Source organism: Schistocerca gregaria, chromosome 6 (genome assembly GCF_023897955.1).
Source record: "Schistocerca gregaria isolate iqSchGreg1 chromosome 6, iqSchGreg1.2, whole genome shotgun sequence".
NCBI classification, from domain to species: Eukaryota; Metazoa; Arthropoda; class Insecta; order Orthoptera; family Acrididae; genus Schistocerca; species Schistocerca gregaria.
Genome location: NC_064925.1, coordinates 178050401 through 178077139, shown reverse-complemented (window position 1 = coordinate 178077139; position 26739 = coordinate 178050401). Strand labels below are relative to the sequence as shown.

Sequence of the window (26739 nt, the reverse complement as noted above, 5' to 3'; positions counted from 1 at the left end):
TCGGGCATGGATGTGTGTGATGTCCTTCGGTTAGTTAGGTTTAAGAAGTTCTAAGTTCTAGGGTACTGATGACCACAGCAGTTGGGTTCCATAGGGCTCAGAGGCTTTTGGACCATTTTGAGCAATTTAAAACCAAAAATGGGGTGATGATTCAATTTAGTTAAGAAATAACTTCTACTAGTACGTTGTCATTTGTACTCAGGTGAGTCTTCTGAGAAGGATTCCGACGTAATTATGAGCCCACGACGGGAACTAACAGACTTTGAACGCGGATGCTAGTTGGAGCTAGACGCCTAGGACATTCCTTTTCGGAAATCGTTACTAAATTCAATATTCCGAGATCCACTTAGTCAACAGTGTTCCGAGAGTGCCATATTTTAGACATTACCTCTCACCACGGACAAAGCAGTGGCCGATGGCCTTCACTTCACGACCGAGAGCAGCGACGTCTGCATACTGTCAGGGCTAACAGTCAAGCATCACTGAGTGAAATGAACCCAGAAATAAAAGTGCAACGTACAACGAACATATCCGCTAGCACAGGGCGGCGTAATTTGGCTTTAATGGGCTATGACGGCAGACGACGACGCGAGTGCCTTTGCTAACAGCACGACTGTACCTACAGCACCCCTCCTGGGCTCGTGACCATATCGTTTGGACCCTAGATGACTGTGAAACAATGGCATTGTCAGATGAGTCCCGATTTCAGTTGGTTAGAGCTCTTGATAGGGTTCGAGTGCGAAGCAGATACCACGAAGCCACAGACCCAAGTTATTAACAAGCCATTTTACAAGCTGGTGGTGGCTTCATGATGATGTGAGCTGTGTTTACATAGTTTCGACGGGGTCCTCTGGATTCGGAAATCTTTAGGGAGTTCAATATTGCGACATCCACAGTATCAAGAATCTGCCGAGAACACCAAATTTCAGGCATTACCCCTCACCACGGACAACGCAGAGGCCGATGGCCTTCACTTAACGACCGAGAGCAGCAATGTTTGCGTAGAGCTGTCAGTACTAACACACAAGCAACGCTACTTGAAATAACTTCATAAATCAATGTGTGACGTATGTCGAATGTATCGTTTAGGACAGTGCGGCGAAATTTGGCTTTAATGGGTTATGACAGCGGACGGTCGAGGTGAGTGCCTTAGCTAACAGCCGGCCGCTGTGGCCGAGCGGATCTAGGCGCTTCAGTCCGGAACCGTGCTGCTGCTACGATCGCAGGTTCGAATCCTGCCTCGGGCATGGATGTGTGTGATGTCCTTAAGTTGGTTAGGTTGAAGTAGTTCTAAGTCTAGGGGACTGATGACCTCAGATGTTAAGTCCCGTAGTGCTTAGAGCCATTTGAACCATTTTTTGAACCTCAGCTAACAGCACAACAGCACTCGAAACGACTCTCCTGGGCTTGTGAGCATATCGGTTGGACACTAGTCTACTGGTAAACCGTGGCCTGGTCAGATGAGACCACATTTCAGTTTTGAAATCTGATGGTATGGTCTGACCGTGGTGCAGACCCCACGAAGCTATGTATCCAAGTTGACAACAAGGCACTGTGCAAGCTCGTGATGGCTCTGTAATGGTGTGGGATATGTTTACATGGAATAGACTGGTTCCCGTGGTCCAGCTGAACCGATAATTGACTGAAAATGGTTACTTTCGTCTACAGATAAATAATTTATAGCCATTCATTTGGCTATAGAGGCAGCAAGACTCAATATTTATGCAGGGGACTTGCGACGACTTGTTGAGTCGATGCTACATCGAGCTGCCGTATTACGCCAAACGAAAGGAGATCTGACACGATATTACGAGGTACACCATGACTTCTGTCGCCTCAGTGGATGTCAGATCGTTGTACAGCATTATTCGCCGTTCAAGCCCTCGACGAGTGCACAGTCTTCATAGCGATTTCCTCCATTTTCCTTCAATAATCGCTAATAGAGTTAAGGCAGCTATTTTAAGAGCGTCATTTTCGTAAAGGAACTGTTTAACTTCGTCAGATGCCGCAGACAGCTCCTGGAGAGCACTGAGGTCGTAAATCACGGTGAGAATCACGTTCCTTGAGATGTAGAGATGGACAAACTCGTTCATCCTTGGGAACTAGTTCACTACTGATCGTTCTTTTTTGGGAACCATTCATTTTTACACGTTCAGCGTTCATTTGTGCTTGGTATATGGTTCTTATGAAAAACTGAAAACTAGTAGTGTAGGTGACTGAAGGATGGAGGGCACCAAGAGGGGGCACTTGCCTCCCCCCTGGAGTATAGAGTTTTTATTCATTACAGAATTCTTACACATTTTTAGAAGTATTTTCTGTGATTCTGCAGAACCTCTCGTTTAGCCAATTGTAGCATTGTGTGGCTGATCGCAGGGAAATAATATAGGGTGGCGTACGGAAAACCGCCCCGGAGTACAGACTGCTCGCCAATTACGGACGATGTGTTGCCCGTTACGAGCAGTTACAACAATCAGACAAACGTGTAATAACTAGGCAGTGAAAAAATAACAAACTAATGCAAGCAACAATTGCGAAACAATCGATGACGATATGTAGAGAGCTGGAGAAGAGAACATGAAAATCTCAAGCGACGCGCATGGGCTCATGTAATCTTATAAACCTGTTGGTGGCTGTTTCCCAACTTAATAGACCACAAGTGTCTTGTATAAAATTCTTCATTTCTACTTCCACTGCATAGCTATGCTACGTTGTAAACAATAATCGTTTATACCCTATATATACTTCACGTTGTCTCTGAGTTCGTAGGCAAAGTAGAGAGTTCATGGAAGCATAAAATAAAATGTGGTTTTCTCATCATACTTGCGTCAGACGCTTAGTAAAACTTAGGTTTTAATGTTGCATTATTAAAGTTAATGCAGCGATAATAATAATAATAATTAAGTTCGCAGTAATAAAGTTTTTGGTTTTGAAGCTGCTCCTGAGCAAATGTTTTTGAGATAATAAGTAAATACGATTTTATGGCAATCTATGTCTTTTCAAATGGAGAGGCACCGCTTTTCCTACTGAGCCAAAATGAACCACGACCCACTTTTTTTTCCAAAGAAACCTAACTAGCAGTAATGCAAATTGGAAACAACCAAACTTAAAAGTAGTTAGAGAATTTCTAAATGTAATGTTTTGTATATGAAAGATAAACGAAAATCGTTTTATATGAATTTTCTTACACTAAAAATTAAGCAAATTATTGAAAGTTAGTTGCTAAATCAATTCGATGAAACCAAAAATTTTTGAATAACAAAAAAACCCGCCTTGTTATAACTATGTCTTCTGCTGTTCATAGATATAATGAAGTGAGCTGATATACCCTTTTGTTACCTGCAGAGACGTACCTATTAGATACAACGTATTTTTTATGTAATTTACGTAACTATAAAATACTTTTTGATTACCGGTCGTGGACGCTGAATAGCCAGAACCAAGTGCAAGAACAGTTTGGAACACACATAAAATGGGCGAGCGCAGTGAACGAAACGAACAACTGGATACTGAACAAACTAGAGCAGTCGGCAGTGGAACTGAGACAGGTGGTCATGCGAAGAACGACGAGTGCGGCCGAGGGAGACCGAGACTGAGACGAGCACGCGACAGAGGCTGGAACGAGAACTGCCGAAGTGACCGCCGCGACCGAAGTGAACTAGTGAACTATGTACCGATCGTTCCTCGTTCCCGGGAACTATAAGTAGACCGCCGCGACCGACGTGACCTATGAACTGATCGTTCCTCGGTCCTTTCGTTCATCTTGGTGAACCGTTCCTTTGCACCCGTTCGTTCGCGAACTACCCATCTCTATTGAGACGCACCAAGTCGTTTCAGATCCTGCGGCAACCACGAAGAACATCACGTCTTGCGCGCTTCGCGTCGAGGAACAGGTCCCTTGTGAGGACGGCTGTAACGCTGCAGTCAAGCCGATAGCGCGGAGACGAGCTTGCGCCGCAGACTTTAGGCTATGCACACATGATAGCGTTGCATCGCGCGTCAGAGAAAGTGGCGAGTACACACGTACGGCGTTGACGCCGCGTTGAACTCCAGTTTTAGCCATGGAATTTGAAGAGGCAGCATGTCTGTGAATTATGCACCGCAGGCTTAAAGAACGGAGACGATGGCAAAGACAGTACTGGGTACATCCGATTTTACGTGACAAATTAACTCACGGATCTTTTGTAACTCTGCACCCAAATCTAAGAAAACATGGGCCAAAGTTTTTTAATTACGTAAGAATGTCGATTGCGTCCTTTGATGAGTTATTGAACATAGTTCATGATGACCTGGCACCTAGTGGAAACTACGTTAGGGATAGTATTTCACCAGCAAAGAAACTCGTAATCACATTGAGGTAAGTTTATTTATAAACTGATATTACATGTACGGTATAAATTATTGTATATAAACTAACAAATTGACAAGACATCAATTTAAAATTTTTATTCTTTCTTAAAGTAAATCCTTCAGTTTTAGTACAAATCCAATATTTCAAAACTTTGTAAAGAAGTGCACCTATCTGCTGGTGAGGCGGCCTCTTGTGGTCGTCGTGGGGTCTGAGTTTCATGTGTTGGAAAAGCTCCTGAGTGTACCTGGCCATATTGTATATTCGGCAATTGTTGGTGTTCAGACCCTGCTTGTGAGGTGACCGGTACTTATGGAGACTGAGAAGCTTGGGCTGGAAAAGCACCTAGGTATATTTGGCCATGTTGCATACTGGAGAATAATTGGTAGCGCACAGGTCCACGTGTCTCATTAATCGCAGTTGCGTTGTAGAAATCTAAGGCTCTTTGTATTGTTTCAAGTAACTGAATTTTCGTTCTAATTTTACCGTGTTCAGGCACTTTCTTCAGTTCCTTGTACAGAGAGAGACAAAAGAGTTTGTCTTCATCTTCGTTATTTTTCCCATTTCTCTTTGGTCTCTAAGCAAAATATTTTTGTTTAAAATGTCTGAAAAATGTTTATCAGCTGGATTTAACTTAATTTCTTTCTTACTTACTGGGTTTTCGGTACTTTGTTCAGGCCTGTTCAAATCGTCAGTAGTTGCTTCCTCCTCCTCCAAGATGACTGTGTCCTGGCCATGGTCATCAAGATTACTGGTAATCTCCTTATTACTTACTGTATTTTCTAAAAATTGGAGCAGTGAGAAATATATATAAGGAGTAGAGCTACTTGCTCCAGATCCTGATATCTTGGTCTTCCTTCTTTTTAATTCTCTGCCAAAATTGTCACGCAGACTCTTCCATCTCTTTTGCAAAGTTCTTCCTAAAAAAAGTTTGTAAACTTTGTAGTCAATTAATACAGTAAAAAATTAACATGTTTTTTCCAGGTATCTGGCAACAGGATGTTCTTTTGCCGAACTTCATTACAATTACAGAGTAGGAAAGTCAACCATAGGGAACGTAATCCGTCAAGTTTGTGCAGTAATATGGAACAAATTGAAAACAATTTGTATACCGCCTATGACAGAGGAGAAGTGGGAACAAGTTAGCAACGACTTTCTAAAGTATGCCAGCTTTCCTAACTGCCTTGGACCACTGGACTGTAGACATGTTCGTATTGTGCAACCCAGTGATTCAGGGTCCCTTTTTTACAACTAAAAACATTTTCATTCAATTGTACTACTAGCTGTTTGTGATGCTAACTACCGTTTTTTGTTTGTGTATGTTGGTTCCTATGGCAAAAGTAATGATTCATCAGTTTTCCAGGAATTAATATTTTACAATATTTTAGAAGGTACATTGAATATTCCACAGGCAAAACCAATTTCAAATGTGGACATCACACCATTGCCTCATGTTTTTGTATCAGATGATGCGTTCGGTCTGTCGAAACACATCATGTGTCCATACGTTGGAAAATTAATGTCTCATATTAAAAGAGTTTTAAACTAGCGATTGTCAAGATCTCGCAGGTATATTGAATGTACCTTCGGTATTGTTGTTGTTGTTGTTGTGGTCTTCAGTCCTGAGACTGGTTTGATGCAGCTCTCCATGCTACTCTATCCTGTGCAAGCTTCTTCATCTCCCAGTACCTACTGCAACCTACATCCTTCTGAATCTGCTCAGTGTAGTCATCTCTTGGTCTCCCTCTACGATTTTTACCCTCCACGCTACCCTCCAATACGAAATTGGTGATCCCTTGATGCCTCAGAACGTGTCCTACCAACCGATCCCTTCTTCTGGTCAAGTTGTGCCACAAACTTCTCTTCTCCCCAATCCGATTCAATACTTCCTCAATAGTTATGTGACCTACCCATCTAATCTTCAGCATTCTTCTGTAGCACCACATTTCGAAAGTTTCTACTCTCTTCTTGTCCAAACTATTTATCGTCCATGATTCACTTCCATACATGGCTACACTCCATACAAATACTTTCAGAAATGACTTCCTGACACTTAAATCTATACTCGATGTTAACAAATTTCTCTTCTTCAGAAACGCTTTCCTTGCCATTGCCAGTCTACATTTTATATCCTCTCTACTTCGACCATCATCAGTTATTTTGCTCCCCAAATAGCAAAACTCCTTTACCACTTTAAGTGTCTCATTTCGTAATCTAATACCCTCAGCAACACCCGACTTAATTCGACTGCATTCCATTATCTTCGTTTTGCTTTTGTTGATGCTCATCTTATATCCTCCTTTCAAGACACTATCCATTCCGTTCAACTGCTCTTCCAAGTCCGTTGCTCTCTCTGACAGAATTACAATGTCATCGGCGAACCTCAAAGTTTTTATTTCTTCTCCATGGACATTAATACCTACTCCGAGTTTTTCTTTTGTTTCCTTCACTGCTTGCTCAATATACATATTGAATAACATCGGGGAGAGACTGCAGCCCTGTCTCACTCCCTTCCCAACCACTGCTTCCCTTTCATGTCCCTCGACTCTTATAACTGCCATCTGATTTCTGTACACATTTTAAATAGCCTTTCGCTCCCTGTATGTTACCCCTGCCACCTTCAGAATTTGAAAGAGAGTATTCCAGTCAACATTATCAAAAGCATTCTCTAAGTCTACAAATGCTAGAAACGTAGGTTTGCCCTTCCTTAATCTAGCTTCTAAGATAAGTCGTAGGGTAAGTATTGCCTCACGTGTTCCAACATTTCTACGGAATCCAAATTGATCTTCCCCGAGGTCGGCTTCTACTAGTTTTTCCATTCGTCTGTAAAGAATTCGCGTTAGTATTTTGCAGCTGTGACTTATTAAACTGATAGTTCGGTAATTTTCACATCTGTCAACGCCTGCTTTCTTTGGGATTGGAATTATTATATTCTTCTTGAAGTCTGACGGTATTTCGCCTGTCTCATACATCTTGCTCACCAGATGGTAGAATTTTGTCAGGACTGGCTCTCCCAAGGTCGTCAGTAGTTTCAATGGAATGTTGTCTACTCCGGGGGCCTTGTTTCGACTCAGGTCTTTCAGTGCTCTGTCAAACTCTTCACGCAGTATCGTACCTCCCATTTCATCTTCATCTACATCCTCTTCCATTTCCATAATGTTGTCCTCAAGTACATCGCCCTTGTATAGACCCTCTTTATACTCCATCCACCTTTCTGCTTTCCCTTCTTTGGTTAGACTTGGGTTTCCATCTGAGCTCTTAATATTCATACAAGTGGTCCTCTTTTCTCCAAAGGTCTCTTTATTTTTCCTGTAGGCAGTATCTATCTTACCCCTAGTGAGATAAGCCTCTACATCCTTACATTTGTCCTCTAGCCATCCCTGCTTAGCCATTTTGCACTTCCTGTCGATCTCATTTTTGAGACGTTTGTATTCCTTTTTGCCTGCTTCATTTACTGCATTTTTATATTTTCTCCTTTCATCAATTAAATTCAATATTTCTTCTGTTACCCAAGGATTTCTACTAGCCCTCGTATTTTTACCTACTTGATCCTCTGCTGCCTTCACTACTTCATCCCTCAAAGCTACCCATTCTTCTTCTCTTGTATTTCTTTCCCCCATTCCTGTCAATTATTCCCTTATGCTCTCCTTTAAACTCCGTACAACCTCTGGTTCTTTTAGTTTATCCAGGTCCCATCTCTTTAAATTCCCACCTTTTTGCAGTTTCTTCAGTTTTAATCTACAGGTCATAACCAACAGATTGTGGTCAGAGTCCACATCAGCCCCTGGAAATGTATTACAATTTAAAAACTGGTTCCTAAATCTCTGTCGTACCATTATATAATCTATCTGAAACCTGTCAGTATCTCCAGGCTTCTTCCATGTACACAGCCTTCTTTTATGATTCTTGAACCAAGTGTTAGCTATGATTAAGTTGTACTCTGTGCAGAATTATACCAGGCGGCTTCCTCTTTCGTTTCTTTGCCCCAGTCCATATTCACCTACTACGTTTCCTTCTCTCCCTTTTCCTACTACCGAATTCCAGTCACCCATGACTATTAAATTTTCGTCACCCTTCACTATCTGAATAATTTCTTTTATTTGATCATACATTTCTTCAATTCCTTCGTCATCTGCAGAGCTAGTTGGCATATAAACTTGTACTACTGTAGTAGGTGTGGGCTTCGTATCTATCGTGGCCACAGTAATGCGTTCACTATGCTGTTTGTAGTAGCTTACCCGCATTCCTATTTTCCTATTCATTATTAAACCTACTCCTGCATTACCCCTATTTGATTTTGTGTTTATAACCCTGTAGTCACCTGACCAGAAGTCTTGTTCCTCCTGCCACCGAACTTCACTAATTCCCACTACATCTAACGTTAACCTACCCATTTCCCTTTTTAAATTTTCTAACCTACCTGCCCGATTAAGGGATCTGACATTCCACGCTCTGATCCGTAGAAGGCCACTTTTCTTTCTCCTGATAATGACATCCTCCTGAGTATTCCCCGCCCGGAGATCCGAATGGGGGACTATTTTACCTCCGGAATATTTTACCGAAGAGGACGCCATTATACAGTAAAGCTGCATGCCCTCGGGAAAAATTACGGCCGTAGTTTCCCCTTGCTTTCAGCCGTTCGCAGTACCAGCACAGCAAGGCCGTTTTGGTTATTGCTACAAGGCCAGATCAGTCAATCATCCAGACTGTTGCCCGTGCAACTACTAAAAAGACTGCTGCCCCTGTTCAGGAACCACACGTTTGTCTGGCCTCTCAACAGATACCCCTCCGTTGTGGTTGCACCTACGGTAGGCTATCTGTATCGCTGAGGCACGCAAGCCTCCCCACCAACGGCAACGTCCATGGTTCATGGGGGGATCTTCGGTATTATGGCAAACAAATGGAGAATATTTCATAGGCCTCTAAACGTCAGTTTAGAACTTGCAGAAAGTATAGTTTTGGCATGTTGTGTGCTGCATAACTATGTACGACAAGAATATGGGTACAGGTATGGAGATACATTTTGTAAGGTGCCATTCGTTGACTTGTCTGGAGTTAACTTCTCCACGGCCCAACATGTATGCAAAAGAAGTAAGGGACAGATTTGCTCGTTACTTCACCAGCGAAGGCAAGCTATCGTGGCAAGATAAAATGGTGTAAACAAGAGTGCAATTGCGAACGCTTATGAGACAAGTATATGTTAACAATACAACATTACATTGCCAATTAGAACAATACAGTGTATTTATGAACTATTAAATATTTCTCTGTCGCCGACCAGTTTGGCCGTGCGGTTCTAGGCGCTTCAGTCTCGAACTGAATGCCCGCTACGGTCGCAGGTTCGAATCCTGCCTCGGGCATGGATGTATGTGATGTCCTTGGGTTAGTTAGGTTTAATTAGTTCTAAGTTCTAGGTGACTGATGACCTCATAAGTTAAGTCGCATAGTGCTCAGAGCCATTTGAACCATTTTTATTTTTCTGTCATGCATTTCTCTGTAGATATTGATGAGATATTATACGCTATTTGTAATAGACATCATGTTAACAACTTTCTGTAAATAAAATTAAGATAACAAAAATAAATAGCTTTAGTTACCTTTGACAGTTATTACATCCAAATAGGCTTCGTCATTAGTTACATATACAGATGTTTATTTGTATGTTAATTATTCAATTTTACACATAAGTAATGCTATTAAACAGTAACTGCTTTAACTTACGACTAAATTTAGAGTCACAAGTTAAAACAGTTATGTGTAACTGTACTAATCTACTGTGTAGTTTCCCGCATCTCGTGGTCGTGCGGTAGCGTTCTCGCTTCCCACGCCCGGGTTCGATTCCCGGCGGGGTCAGGGATTTTCTCTGCCCCGTGATGGCTAGGTGTTGTCCTTAGGTTAGTTAGGTTTAAGTAGTTCTAAGTTCTAGGGGACTGATGACCATAGATGTTAAGTCCCATAGTGCTCAGAGTCATTTTAACCATTTGAACTGTGTAGTTTAACCTTCAAGTTGCCTATTACCAAGAATTTCCTTCTGTTCCTCTGAACAACCCTCTTCAGCAAACAATTCAACCAATTGCTGCCACGCTGATCTTTCTAATACTCTGTTCTTGTAGTCTGCACTTCCCATATCCCATATCACAGGACGAATTTTCACTTCTTGAATGAAGATCTCAGTGTCAAACGTACTTTCCTCCGTGATGAGAGCACCAAAGCGCGCGCTAGGCTGAATGCATGTGTACACCGAAACCCACTACTAGGAACCCGAGGCGCGCGGCGGGCGCGCGATCCCGGAGGAACCTTGGAGACGCGCTTTACGATGCGGCGTCATTTCGAAGCGCGCGTTGCATGTGTACGCAGTCAACGGTTTATTGTTTTTCAACAGCGCGCGTTGTAACGTGTTCGAGGCCTTAGCTGCAGCTTTGAGGGCGCCGTGGCTGGGTGTTGTGCAGGTGCTGGGCTACGGCGTGGTGCTGGTGGCGTTCGCGCTGCAGCTGCCGCTCAGCCTGGCGGTGGGCCGCCTGCAGGGGGCGTCCCGGCTGCTGGCCGCAGACCTCTACCACCTCGTCTCCTTCTTCGGCACCGTCAACGTCTGGCGGGGCGTCTGGAACGTCCTCGAGATCTTCCTCCTAGAAGGTGATTTGCTTCCTCTGGCAGTCTACAAATTTAGTATCCTCGAGCAGTGGATTCTAAAAGTGCGGTGATATCTCCAAGAGTTACACTGAAACGGTTTTAGATTCGAGTACACTCACGAAACAAAATAATACACTGCATCTCACAAGAAACTACTTTGGCACAAACTTGAGATTCGAATAACAATGAACTAGCTAAAAGAGAGTAACTAAGTAACTAATCTCCTCCCGAACAGACCATGAAGGCCCAACGGTATCAACCGGCCACCAATTGGCGTCACTGGGTGCGAATATGGAGGGGCATGTGGTCAGCGCACAGCTCTCCTGGCCATATGTCAGTTTCGGGGACCGGGGCCGCTACTTCTCAATCAAGTAGCTCCTCAGTTCGCCTCACAAGGGCTTGCCAACAACGCGTGGCAGACCAGATGGTCACCCATCCAAGTGCTAGCCCTGCCCGACTGCGCTTAACTTCAGCGATCTGACGGGAACCGGTGTTACTACTGCGACAAGGCCGATGGCATCTAAAAGGGCATGTTGTTGTTGTGGTCTTCAGTCCTGAGACTGGTTTAATGCAGCTCTCCATGCTACTCTATCCTGTGCAAGCTTCTTCATCTCCCAATACGTACTGTAGCCTACATCCTTCTGAATCTGTTTAGTGTACTCATCTCTTGGTCTCCCTCTACGATTTTTACCCTCCACGCTGCCCTCCAATACTAAACTGGTGATCCCTTGATGCCTAAGAATATGTCCTTCCAACCGATCCCTGCTTCTAGCCAAGTTGTGCCACAAATTTCTCTTCTCCCCAATTCTGTTCAGTACCTCCTCATTAGTTATGTGATCTATCCATCTAATCTTCAGCATTCTTCTGTAGCACCACATTTCGAAAGCTTCTATTCTCTTCTTGTCCAAACTATTTATCGTCCATGTCTCACTTCCATACATGGCTACACTCCATACAAATACATTCAGAAACGACTTCCTGACACTTAAATCTATACTCGATGGTAACAAATTCCCCTTCTTCAGAAACGCTTTCCTTGCTATTGCCAGTCTACATTTTATATTCTCTCTACTTCGACCATCATCAGTTATTTTGCTCCCCAAATAGCTAAACTCCTTTACTACTTTAAGTGTCTCATTTCCTAATGTAATTCCCTCAGCATCACCCGACTTAATTCGACTACATTCCATTATCCTCGTTTTGCAATATATTCCTAGCAAATCAGCAAAGTATTGGTTAATAGTGTTTCCTTTAATTGATGCAAAAAGAGGTCACACTTTGAATTTAGAAAAGATCGTCGGTAAGCGACAAGTGGGACGATGTAATGTCAGTAATTCAGCTGAAGATATTGTTCTTCGAATGGTCAAACTGTTTCACAAGTTAGAATATATTATACAGTGTACAAATATTAAATGTATTGTATTTAGATTTAATAAAAAATCATAAAACCATTCATAAAGACCAAAGTGTACAAATAGGCCGTTTGCTTTGTGGATGACCCCAGTCATCCACGCGAGTGACGATGCCACGAATTTTCGCGCGAGTAACGGAGGGTTAACCTGTCATGGTGCAATGTTAATCACTTAAATTTGCTGCCTAGACAAATGTATTCCCGAAATTCAATTACTCTACATTAATTTTTTGTTTTTGGCGCTGCGATTTTTTTGCCGTCAGTATATATTAGAAACTGGAAATTCTTGTTTTAAAAAGTGTTGTCCTTAGTGAAAGACCATTTTACAACCAATGAGCGGCGTGTGTGCGCGTGTGTTGCGGCAGAGTACCCGGAGCTGGGCTGCTGGGTGTGCGCGACGCTGCCGCTGTTCCTGCTGATGCTGCTGGGCTGCGGCAACTCGGTGCTGGTGAGGGGCGTCTTCATAGACGGTGAGGAGCCGGGCGGCCGCTGCATCATCTTCCCCTGCAAGTACCTGCGCGCATACCTGCAGGTAAGTCCACTAACAGAATAAAGCCGTCGGCAGACGGACCGCGATTTCGAACGGCAACGTCGACCGTGTCGGCTCCATCGTACTGTCGCACGCTCAGAAACGATACGACGAGCGTCAACAGTTCTAATGGCTCAGCATGTGTGAACCCATTGCGCTTCTGCGCCAGTTGTCGACTATATCTGACTCGCAAATCGCAGTGTTTACGAAATGGACAGACATAAAATTTCTATGTTAGCTGTACTGAAATGCACATTTCCACCTTTGCCCAAATGCTAGTCATGTTGTTTTGCCTGTAATAAACATAAAAAAGAACTTCAATACTTGCGCTGAGATGACAAAAGTCGTGGAATACCTCCTAACATAGTGTCGGACCTTATTTTGCCCGGCTTAGTACAGCAACTAAACGTGGCATGGACTCAACAAGTCTTAGGAAGACCCCAGTAGAAATGTTGAGACATGTTACCTCTAAGCCGTCCACAATTGCGAAAGTGTTGTCTGTGCAGGAATGTATGCACGAAATGACATCTCGATTATGTCACACGACTGTGCGATCCTATTCGTGTCGGAAGTTCTGGATGGCCGAATCATTCCCTCGAATTCCCGCCTAGGCGGCCTCATGACGCTACGGTCAGTTCCAATACAGTACTGCCGCATCGCGGTCGCGAAGTCGGGCCGACGTAGTTTCATATAAGTTTTTACAGTTTGATGATAATATAGGGATTTGTAGTTTTAGCTTCACGATTTCCAATATGGACAAATTGTAGTTACTTTTACTCTGAAGAAGGCTGGGTTATCCCGACTGAAACCTAGGTAATCTGTGCACCTGAGGCTGTTGATTTTAAAATTAAAATTCCATCGAATTGTCCAGAATTATCTACAAGCCAATCGCGAACAATTGCGGCCCTGTGACACCTATAAAAATTCCATCGTTATTTGGGAACACGAGGTCGATGACTGGCTAAAAAATGATTTCCAAGTAGTCGAACGTAACCGTGTCCAGTCAAGTATCGGCTCAGTTGGTCCAGAGGATCCAGTACAGTCTATGTGAACACGGCCCACACCATTATTCCTTGTTGACAGACTGGGTCCATGGCTTCGTGGCGTTTTCGCCACACTCTAACCCTACCATCAGCTTTTAACAACTGAAATCGGGACTCATCCGATCAGGCCATGGTTTCCCAGTTCTCAAGGACCCAACCGATATCGTCACGCACGAGGACAAACGCTGCAGGCGGCGTCGTGCTACAGCAAAGGCACTCTTGTCGTACGTCTGTTGCCATAGCCCAGTAACGCAAAATTTTGCCGCACTGTCTTAACGGATACGTTCGTCATACGTCCTACTTTGATTTCTGCGATTATTTCACGCAGTGTTGTTTCTCTGTTAGCAACGACAACTCTACCCAAACCTCGTTAAGTGAATGCCGTAATTTGGTATTCTTGGCGTTCCCTGTTGACACTGTGCATCTCGGAATAATGATTTCCTTAACGATTTCCAAAATAGACTGTTTCACATTTCTACCTGCAACCTACCATTCCGCGTTCAAAGTCTGTTTATTCCCGTCTTGCAGCCACAATCACGTCGAAAATATTTTCGCATGAATCACCTGAGTACATATGACAGCGCCACCAATGCACTGCCCTTTTATACCTTGTGTACGCGATACTACCGCCATCTGTTGATTGGTTGATTTGGCGGAGAGGATCAAACAGCAAAGGGCACCGTCCCGTCAGACTAGGGATGGGTGGAGAAGGAAGTCGGCGGTGCCCTTTCAAAGGAACCATCCTGGCATTTGCCTGAAACGATTTAGGGAAGTGACGCAAAACCTAAATAAGGATGTCTGGACGCGGGTTTGAACCTCCGTCCTCCCGAATGCGAATCTAGTGTGCTAACAACTGCGCCACCTCGCTCGGTCCGGCAGCTGTATGTGTGTATTATCGCTATCCCGCCACTTTTGCACCTCAGTGTATGAACATGTTATAAGGAAAAAAGGTAAATACCATGTGTGCCCTTGGAGTATATCGTCTTATAAAGGTCCATTACAAATAGTGGTGCGCGGGATTATCCGAGCGGTCTAGGGCGCTGCAGTCATGGACTGTGCTGCTGGACCCGGCGGAGGTTCGAGTCCTCCCTCGGGCATGGGTGTGTGTGTGTTTGGCGTTAGGATAATTTAGATTAAGTAGTGTGTAAGCTTAGCGACTGATGACCTTAGCAGTCCCATAAGATTTCACACACATTTGAACTTTGAACAAATAGTGCGTTACCAGTTAACAATAGTTCTCCAGATAAGAAAAATATTATATCATCATTGTCCCCTTTTAGGAAAATCCTAATGTCATTGTTACATATCAAACAGAAGCCATGAAACAAGAAAGTGCAAAATATCGTACTGCAACTAGTGAAAGCTGTCTAGTAGTAAAGCGTATCGAAAATACTCACTTTCCAGTAAGAGTCCACTTATGTTTACGTAACATCGAATATTATAGAACGTTTATTTATATTAAGTTAATCGAAACTGTCAGAACCAATTGGAATGTGAAAGTTAGCAAAAAATATATTTGAATCCAGTCATACACGAACTAGCAACATATCACCCCCTCACTTGCGACTCTGTGTCACTACTCATTGCGCAACACCAACCATGAATGATTTGTTGTCATACTTTGCTTCTTATCCTCTCCTCAAAGCATCAGTCGTAGACATGTTATTAACTCACATTCAAGTATAACGAACTGTACCAAGAAGAATGTGTTTTTGATGGATCCTAAATGTATCGTTGCCTTGAAATGGCATACTTTCATAATACGCAAGATACAATAAATCTTTAACAACCTACACGATGTTTCCCGCCATTTTGTAACAAAAAATCGTACAATTAACAATTGGGTTTCGAGAAATTTTCAATTTTTTGTTGCTCCGAAACAGCATATATACATGTGGGCTTCAAAGGAAACCAGTATGGAGTCTCACGACTCTGTACTGAAGAGAGATGGCTCCATGTGTCGTAAGTGGCGTTCTTCCACGTGATTGGTCTACGTTCAGACGCACCTTCAGGATAGCTGACACGCTATTTTTTCCACAATATGACATCAGGAACTATCGCTCTCAACGTTGACGTTCGAATGAACTGTCCGTATGCCAACTGTTGCCGTGGTGGCTAAGTGATCGTACCATGAATGTTGTAAACAAAATTTCTTGGTTCTGCTGCGTTACATTATTTATTTATTTCTTAATTTAAAACATTGGTAACCGTTTCGAGCATACCTACTCATATACGCATGTGTGAAGAATATCGAACTCAGAATATCATGATTCCTAAAATGAACACATTTTAGTGTTTAAGAGAATTTTTTACACAGTTGAACAGTATATTAGTAACTTCTAGTATATTAGTATTTTGTATGTATAGACTTACTAAAAATAACTGGACCGCTCACGGGCGCTGAAGTAGCGTTCCGATACTGAAGCCGCCATTTTCAGGACGACGCTTTGCTTGCATTTAGTAAATGATGTCAAATATCTGTTTTAACGTTGCATGTACAGTGATTTAAGAGATAAAAATTGTGTTCATAGGGGCTTGGATCGCTGGAGTTACAAATAGTAAGAAAATGAAGTGGTTAGTTGTATCGGAGGTTAAGATTATTCAACTCCAAGTTATTTGAAGGGAAAATTTGACAGAAATGTAGAAAGGAATTACTCGCCACCAAGCTATTTAAAGAGAAAATAAGCCCATGTTTTCAGATGCTACACTCCTGGAAATGGAAAAAAGAACACATTGACACCGGTGTGTCAGACCCACCATACTTGCTCCGGACACTGCGAGAGGGCTGTACAAGCAATGATCACACGCACGGCACAGCGGACACACCAGGAACCGCGGTGTTGGCCGTCGAATGGCGATAGCTGCGCAGCATTTGTGCACCGCCGCCGTCAGTGTCAGCCAGTTTGCCGTGGCATACGGAGCTCCATCGCAGTCTTTAACACTGGTAGCATGCCGCGACAGCGTGGACGTGAACTGTATGTGCAGTTGACGGAGTTTGAGCGAGGGCGTATAGTGGGCATGCGGGAGGCCGGGTGGACGTACCGCCGAATTGTTCAACACGTGGGGCGTGAGGTCTCCACAGTACATCGATGTTGTCGCCAGTGGTCGGCGGAAGGTGCAAGTGCCTGTCGACCTGGGACCGGACCGCAGCGACGCACGGATGCACGCCAAGACCGTAGGATCCTACGCAGTGCAGTAGGGGACCGCACCGCCACTTCCCAGCAAATTAGGGACACTGTTGCTCCTGGGGTATCGGCGAGGACCATTCGCAACCGTCTCCATGAAGCTGGGCTACGGTCCCGCACACCGTTAGGCCGTCTTCCGCTCACGCCCCAACATCGTGCAGCCCGCCTCCAGTGGTGTCGCGACAGGCGTGAATGGAGGGACGAATAGAGACGTGTCGTCTTCAGCGATGAGAGTCGCTTCTGCCTTGGTGCCAATAATGGTCGTATGCGTGTTTGGCGCCGTGCAGGTGAGCGCCACAATCAGGACTGCATACGACCGAGGCACACAGGGCCAACACCCGGCATCATGGTGTGGGGAGCGATCTCCTACACTGGCCGTACACCTCTGGTGATCGTCGAGGGGACACTGAATAGTACACGGTACATCCAAACCGTCATCGAACCCATCGTTCTACCATTCCTAGACCGGCAAGGGAACTTGCTGTTCCAACAGGACAATGCACGTCCGCATGTATCCCGTGCCAGCCAACGTGCTCTAGAAGGTGTAAGTCAACTACCCTGGCCAGAAAGATCTCCGAATCTGTCCCCCATTGAGCATGTTTGGGACTGGATGAAGCGTCGTCTCACGTGGTCTGCACGTCCAGCACGAACGCTGGTCCAACTGAGGCGCCAGGTGGAAATGGCATGGCAAGCCGTTCCACAGGACTACATCCAGCATCTCTACGATCGTCTCCATGGGAGAATTGCAGCCTGCATTGCTGCGAAAGGTGGATATACACTGTACTAGTGCCGACATTGTGCATGCTCTGTTGCCTGTGTCAATGTGCCTGTGGTTCTGTCAGTGTGATCATGTGATGTATATGACCCCAGGAATGTGTCAATAAAGTTTCCCCTTCCTGGGACAATGAATTCACGGTGTTCTTATTTCAATTTCCAGGAGTGTATATACTGATATGAGTAGTACAGAACATAGGTTTTCCTTTTATACCTTTTTGCTATATTTGTGTTCAAATTAAACAATTACCTTTCCAAGAAATTTCTACATACTGAATCTTAGTTGGTTAATAATGTTTATATACCTTGCTCTAATAATGTCCAAACTGACTTCTGACTTTTAGCCAATTGAAATATCTTTGAGCCGTTTTAGGGCTAAGTTTTGCTTTCTTGCGTGTGTGATCTGGCAGAGGCGCTCCACTAATAAGCTTTCTGCGAACTGTGGAGGCACTAACGTCTACATCATACTTTCTCTGGACTTATTTCAATCTTGACTGGTAGCTATTCTGTTGCCTTTCGTTAACAGGATAAATTTGCGTTGAGTTCTCATGGTCAGTTTATTCTTGCATTAACACTTCGCTTGCCATGAGGTACTGAAGCTGAGGGCATGTTTTGCTGTCTGGCAAATGCGGTTTACAGATTCTTGGTATCTTTGTAACCTGTTTGCTATAACATGCTGTGAATACTGTTTTTCTTCCAGTAAAAATTGTACAGTCACAGCTTCACTTGGCGACAGGTCACGTCTCCAATCACAACCGAAAAAATCTGAAAACCTCATTACTGAGCGGATTAATCAAATTACATATACCTGTAGGCCTAAAGCGCAAATATAAATACGCATAAATTATTATTTAATGTTGCATTAAAGATAAAAGGCAACAACTACTGAATCAGCACCACAACAAAAACAAATGACTGCTCAAGCAGTGCTCCCAACATTGTTTTCTCCCAAGTGCTCCCAATAATAAAGTTAAGGATATCCTCATGCTACAGTCGCAGGTTTGAATCCTGCCTCGGGAATGGCTGCGTGTGATGTTCTTAGGTTAGTTAGGTTTAAATAGTTCTAAGTTCTAGGGGACTGATGACCTCAGATGTAAAGTCCCATAGTGCTCAGAGCCATTTCAACCATTTGGAAGAGTTTAATAGTTTTTGGAACGTACCCAAGCCACAGTGCACGTACAAGATTTCTCTTAGTCATCATATTGTACGAGTATAAATCAATAATATCACATGGCTGAATGATCCCAGAATGAGAGAAACTAGAAAATATCAAACTTTTTGTTTGAGTCTGATAATTTTCATACCTCTGTAATGTTATGCCGAGCACACTAACTTATGAGACTGGGAGGTGAGCCACATCCAGATCGAATCCATGCAGCGGATTAACTATTGTGGGATGGTATACTAGCCAACCTTAGTGAAGTTTTTAGGTAGTTTCCCATACTGATTTATCCAAATGTTTGGCTGGCTCCAAATTCTGACTCAGAGAATATGATGCACAAACTGTTGAAATGAATATGATGCACAGACTGTTGAAATATGAGAGAGCACACTATACAGCTGACGAAACCTTATTGACATTCAATCTGAGCGGCTTCACTGAAATTCTGTGATGTTTCAGTGAGTGACATTCTCATCATCTTCGGGTGAAGTGCCGAGATCACGTGAGTCTCCCATATCCCGTTTGGACAGGTCATTACGTGGGAGAGCATTATTAGAGTATCAATTGAGATAAGGCTCCCTGACACTCTCATCAACAGGGATGAGGACTGGTAACGCCTTCGACATCCTTTAGGTTCTGCAGACCTGCTAGCAGATGGAGTGCCACTCTGCTGAATGGGTGTGGAAGTCTCTCTATAGACACAATATTAAAGTGCTCATCAAAGGTACGCAGGTAGCACTGAGGGTGTTGCCAAACTAGGGTCTCTTAAGCCACCCATTCACAGGCTCACCAGTCTGCCACCCCTTCTCTCCCTCCCCCCCCACCCCTTTCCATTCCAGTAGAGCAGTTTCCCAACCTGTCTAACTCTGGGTGGAAGCATTGTGGTTGTGTGGTGGACCCCACCTGCGTTAAGTTGCATAGCAGCTGTCACCATTGCAAAGCACGAGGAAAACGGGAGGAGACCGGAGTGGCAGGTAGCATTTGGGGCTATCAGGTAGTGGTGTGCTGGAGGAGCCAAGAATCGTTTTATTCTGAGGACCTTAGTGCATAGAACCGAAACCGTCTCAGATTCTGATAACTTGCCGAAGGAACGGAGCCACTTACGGAAAGAATTCAAGGAAAACGGCTACAACAACCGTCATATTTCGCAGGCTATCTATCCGAAAATACGTAAGCAGCAAGACTCCGAGGACGACTAGAAGAAGTTGCGTTCTTGGCGTTCTGTGACTCAATAACAAGAAAGATAAGCCGTTTCCTGAAGAGGCATAAAATCGATTCGGTCTTCAGGGCTCCAGCAAAAACTCGACAACTCTTGAGGCCACAGAATGCCAGGAGTATATAAAATACCACGTGGGTGTGGACAGTTCTATATCGGACAGAATTGGCGTACCATAGAATAGCGCTGTGCAGAACACGAGAGACGTTTTCGTCTACAGTACCCAGAGAAATCAGCGGTAGCACAGCATGCATTAGAAAACGGTCATCGTACTGCATTCGATGAGACATCAATTATCACACGGACTAACAGTTTTTGGGATAGCATAACGCAAACATTACCATACATTGTACCAGAGCGGGTACCAGTGACGTCACAGAAGGCAGCGCGGCTACATAAGGACGGCAGCAGCAACCAGAAGACAGTCACCACTTGGCAATGTCAGAGGAGTACTCGGCCGAAAGCACGTGGATTTTAAACCACTTGACGCGGCTGGAAGCCAGACAAGCTTTTATTAATATTGAGTTCAATTACAGAAGTAAGTCCCTGACTCCTCAGCACAACAGAAGCTACAAATTTTGAAATAAAAACTGACCTGTAGAATCAGTTGTTGTGTGGAAGAAACTGTCACACCTTGTTTTGAAACTTAGCTTTGTTCTTTATATTGCTATGAAAGTTATTCAAGTTCATTGCAACTACATGACAACCTCTTTCTAAGTTTAAGTCACTTTTAATAATATTTGTAGATATCGCTATACCTGTGATGGATAAAATACAGTTAATTTCTCCTGACCAAACGGGTAGTGTGATGCTGTAATTAAAATATACAGGGTGGTCCATTGATCGTGACCGGGCCAAATATCTCACGAAATAAGCGTTGAACGAAAAAATTGCAAAGATCGAAACTCGTCTAGCTTGAAGGGGGAAACCAGATGGGGCTATGCCATAGGTCAAACGGATATCAACTGCGTTTTTTTTTTAATAGGAACCCCCATTTTTATTAAATATTCGTGTAGTACGTAAAGAAATATAAATGTTTCAGTTGGACCTTTTTTTTCGCTTTGTGATAGATGGCGCTGTAATAGTCACAAACATGTGGCTCACAATTTTGGACGAACAGTTGGTAACAGGTAGGTTTTTTAAATTGAAATACAGAACGTAGGTCCGTTTGAACATTTTATTTCGGTTGTTCCAATGTGATACATAACCTTTGTGAACTTATCATTTCTGAGAACACATGCTGTTACATCTTGATTACCTGTAAATATCACATTTATGCAATAAATGCTCAAAATAAAGTCCGTCAACCTCACTGCATTTGGCAATACGTATAACGACATTCCTCTCAACAGCGAGTAGTTCGCCTTCCGTAATGTTCGCACGTGCATTTACAATGCGCTGACGCATGTTGACAGGCGTTGTCAATGGATCACGATAGCAAATATCCCCCCACAGAAAGAAATCGGGGGACGTCAGATCCGGTGAACGTGCGGGCCATGGTATGGTGCTTCGATGACCAATCCACCTGTCATAAAATAAGCTATTCAATACCGCTTCGACCGCACGCGAGCTATGTGCCGGACATCCATAATGTTTGAAGTACATCGCCATTTTGTGATGCAGTGAAACATCTTGTAATAACATCGGTAGAACATTACGTAGGAAATCAGCATACATTGCACCATGTAGATTGCCATCGATAAAATGTGGGCCAATTGACCTTCCTCCCATAATGCCGCACCATACATTAACCCGCCAAGGTCGCTGATGTTCCACTTGTCGCAACTGTAGTGGATTTTCCGTTGCCCAATAGTGCATATTATGCCGGTTTACGTTACCGCTGTTGGTGAACCACGCTTCGTCGCTAAATAGAACGCGTGCAAAAAATCTGCCATCGTCCGATAATTTCTCTTGTGCCCAGTGGCAGAACTGTACACGACGTTCAAAGTGGTCGCCATGCAATTCCTGGTGCATAGAAATATGGTACGGACGCAATACATGTTGATGTAGCATTCTCAACACCGATGTTTTTGAGATTCCCGATTCTCGCGCAATTTGTCTGCTACTGATGTGCGGATTAGCCTCGACAGCAGCTAAAACACCTACTTGGGCATCATCATTTGTTGCAGGTCGTGGTTGACGTTTCACATGTGGCTGAACACTTCCTGTTTCCTTATAACATAACCATCCGGAGAACGGTCCGGAAACTTGGATGATGTCGTCCAGGATACCAAGCAGCATACATGCCACACGCCCTTTGGGCATTTTGATCACAATAGCCATACATCAATACGATATCGATCTTTTCCGAAATTGGTAAACGGTCCATTTTAACACGGGTAATGTATCACGAAGCAAATACCGTCCGAACTGGTGGAATGTTACGTGATACCACGTACTTGAACATTTGTGACTATTACAGCGTCATCTATAACAAAGCGAAAAAAGTGGTCCAACTAAAACATTCATATTTATTTAGGCACTACACGAATGTGTAATAAAATATGGGGGTTCCTATCAAAGAAACGCAGCTGATATCCGTTGACCTATGGCAGCGCCATCTAGCGGACCAACCATAGCGCCACCTGGTTTCCCCCTTCAAGCTAGAGGAGTTTCGTTCTTTGTAGTTTCTTCGTTTGACACTTATTTAGTGAGATATTTAGCCCGGTCACGATCAATGGCCAACCCTGTATAACGTTAACTGTCTTCAAACTGACCATAGGTGGGTACTATACATTTACCCATAAACAAGATGCCTAGAAAACAATTTTTCAGAGCATTACTTAATAAAAAGCAGCAAAATAGATCACCTTACTAATTGTTTGCCTCCAAAACCAGTGACATGGTTCAAATGGCTCTGAGCACTATGGCACTTAACATCTGAGGTCATCAGTCGCCTAGAACTTAGAATCACTTAAACCTAACTAACCTAAGGACATCACACACATCCATGCCCGAGGCAGGATTCGAACCGGCGACCGTAGTGGTCGCGCGGTTCCAGAGTGAAGCGCCTAGAACCGCTCGGCCACATCGGCCGGCAAAACCAGAGAAAAATTGGAAATTTCTGGTAAGGTCTTGTGGGACCAAACTGCTGAGGTCATCGGTCCCTAAGCTTACACACTACTTAATCTAACTTAGTCTAACATAACGCTAAGTACGACACACACCCATGCCCGAGGGAAGAATCGAACCTCCGCCGGGGGATAAGCCGCTCGGACCGTGACAAGACGCCTAAGACCGTTCCTACCCTGCGCAGCCAGAGCAAAGGGCAATAGGCAAAGAAATAATATTTTAAAGAAATTTTAAATGATGCTTTACGTTCAATTTAAATTCTCTTCAGTATGTGAACCCAAAACGTTCTACATTAGATGTTAACTGTTATCTGTAATCTAAATTCGACAATGATATTGTGATATTAAACGCATTGTGCTGACTTGGTTTTGTTGTTGTTTGTCTATGGGAATTGATTATGAGATTCATGTTTTGTTCAAAATTCATTTATTTTTATAGTCATAGTTTAATCTAGCTAAGTTAGAAAAATCTGCACTTTCTACCTTTGATAGCTTACATAAAATAATTTCAATTCTATTATGCTTAGTGGACGGAAGTCATTTGATAGCAACGTCCTAAACCTTTGGTTTTTTTTTTCACTAAAAACGACAGCTATTGTAAATAAATGTAATGTATATATAGCCAGTCCCTTGATCTGTTATTTACTTCTTGTAGGATCGCAAACAAAAGAAACGAGAGAAGAGGAGGCAGCAGCTAGCAGAGCAGATGGTTAACAGCGCAAATCACGCCACGTCTTTGCCGACGTTCGTCAATCCACCGGAGACAACTCTGTGAAGAGACGATGGCAACAAATCCAACTGCGCGCCACCTCGGCGGCTGCTTCGGCAAACAGCAGTCGTTCGTTCCCCGCGTCCCCGACAGATGCCACCACGCTCAGAGGCGAGGTGATAAAAGAGCTGCGGTTGGCGCCCACAGGCTGTGCTCGACGAATAGATGGGCGAAGGAAAACACTTGACATTCCGAACTAAACCGCAACATTCCGAGGCAACTTTAACACTCATTTTAGTATATAACGATCAAGCGTGATAAACCATTCTTTTGGAGAAACCCACTTAAACAATGAAGTTACACAATCTTTCTTCGATATTAATGTACTTTGCCGGTCTTTAGCTGTTTTCAAGATAACGACAGTTCTCCTTGCAGCACAAAGCTGATGCTTTTCTAAATGTATAGTTAATTCTGATTTTAAAAAATGAAAGCACTAAAATAGCTCTCAATTCCGGACGTAAAGATGCAGAATTGTCACACGCAATATATTACGAAAAGTATTGTTCCTCATAGCCACTTTATAAGGTTGTGTGTCCGCGTTTACACACATAGAGCAGCACTGATTATCCATGACAATAAAAATGGGCGCCATATATATTCTCCACGTTTCTTTAAGAATATTTTAGGATAATAAATCACGGAATAAAAATGTAGAAAAAGAAATTTCGGAACCGTTAACCATACCCTTATAAAGGGGTTTTGCGGCGAAAGCTCACATGTGTCGTAGAGCCGTATAATGAATATCACTTACAGCGGCTCAAGCAGCAAATATCTCTGAGACATTCGTATGTGCAATCCATGATTTAAAAAGGGCATTGTTTAAGGCGATGCATTATGAAGTCTGCAGCAGGACTTGCACATAGATATGTAACAGCTAATCGTTTTCAGCTTGTTGGAAAATAATGGGTACACAGCGCACAGTATAAACCGTTTCGAAGAAGATCGACCATTATTTTCCAAAGCGCGTTTTGTGATACTTATGTACATAATGTATGATTTACATTATAATTTATTCAATAAATCTCAAACTTCAATTAAGCTAAACGTCCCTCATTACTTAATACATTAGAGTATCTTGTGATTAAAAAACTTTGGAAATTGGGATAGATATTCATATTTACCGTTACGGAACACATAGATCAAAAAATTTAAAAGACACAGACCAAAAAAGAAATCCCTCATTTTCTCATACTTGGAGAAAATGTCATCGTTTTCAATAAACAGAGAAAGTGACGTTCTTTTAGCGGTGAACCTAAATGGTGTTAAATTTCATCTTCAATAAACAATTTCTTGAATAACATCTTTAACCAGACTTACAATAGTTACAGAATGCTGAACATATCGCAAAATATTGTGCAAATAGTATATTACGTTCGTCCTAAGCAATATGGATACTCAAAAAACTCCTTGCATATTCTGCCCCATAGTATTAAAAGAGATTCAGTCCTATAAAGTTCAGTAAGCAAAATAGACGGTTGTTTCGAATAACGCTTGATAGATGGTATATGTTAATATTTCATGTTGTTTTTATGTATTGTTAACAACTAAATAAAAAGATTTATTTTGAATTTTTATAGAGTATGTAAATTGGTTTATGTTAGCATCCTGACTGCATCATTCATTTATTTTCCCAAAGAACTCGTTCGTAATATGAAGAAAACAGTTAGTTAAGCAATTGTGCTAGATGAAACACATCTCCTAACATATGAAGGTAATCACTACATTACACTATGTTGTAAGTTCATTAGGTTCTTAACATCTCCCATAGGTTCTAGAACTATATGTAAATTGATGTTATCATCACCATGTATTTGTGACAGCAAATTACTCTTTTGCATCAAGATAATATCTGAATTACCTCCTAATACTTAGAACATACTAACAGCAGTGAACTACATGCGAAAGCCTCATTACCCTGTTTCTTTTTTAATTACATTTCAAGCTCGCTTTCAAGTCACTGAAACTTATAGGCAGTGTGAGCATTGTTACATACACACATACTTATTGCTGTCAGTAATAATCATAAGAACAGCATTATTTTACATAAATGAATTTGAAATTTGGTCATTCTCTCTACTTTCGTACTACTTTCAGATTCGAGCTGCGATACCACGAGTAGTTGCTCTGCGAAATATTGTAAGATATGTCAACAGCGAGGATTACAAGACACGAAGGAGGAAATTAGTAGCTAATGCCTATACGTTCACTAGCCACTGCCTCAAAGCCAGGGCGCTACGTGCGGCTTTTCACACTAGTATATTGGTTATCTCGGATTATGTGCATACTTCAAAAGGGAGACAGCAGCTATATATGCCTTATCGTGTCGTGTGTGTACATGCTATGTAAGCATAAAAACCTGAGCGTTTTTATATCTGATCGTAACAACATCGAGAGGGGACAACGGAGTCTGTAACATAAAACAAGAAATAACTAAATCAAACTGAAGAACAAGCCAGAAACAATGCTATCTATACTGTTAACAGAAATGTAAGACAGTCATGTCTGTGCGTTTGAACACAGCAACCCTCAAAATTACTAGAAGAAAGTTTCATGGCGTTTCCACGGGTTATTTGAACGTAGCTTGCGGTATCATGTACAGGGTGT

The 26739-nt window shown here is 42.9% G+C and overlaps 1 protein-coding gene across 2 annotated transcripts in view; it reads left to right on the top strand.

Annotated features, from left to right (window-relative positions):
* The window catches only part of LOC126278683 (uncharacterized), a 423081-nt gene extending 397378 nt beyond the window's left edge, over nt 1-25703 (top strand). For both annotated transcript variants that reach the window (XM_049978936.1, XM_049978937.1), the window contains 3 exons: nt 10795-10978; nt 12752-12918; nt 24022-25703. In XM_049978936.1, the coding sequence (XP_049834893.1) occupies nt 10795-10978; nt 12752-12918; nt 24022-24141 (471 nt within the window). In that variant the 3' untranslated portion in view covers nt 24142-25703. The remainder of the gene's footprint in view (nt 1-10794; nt 10979-12751; nt 12919-24021) is intronic.
* Nucleotides 25704-26739: the final 1036 nt, after the last annotated feature.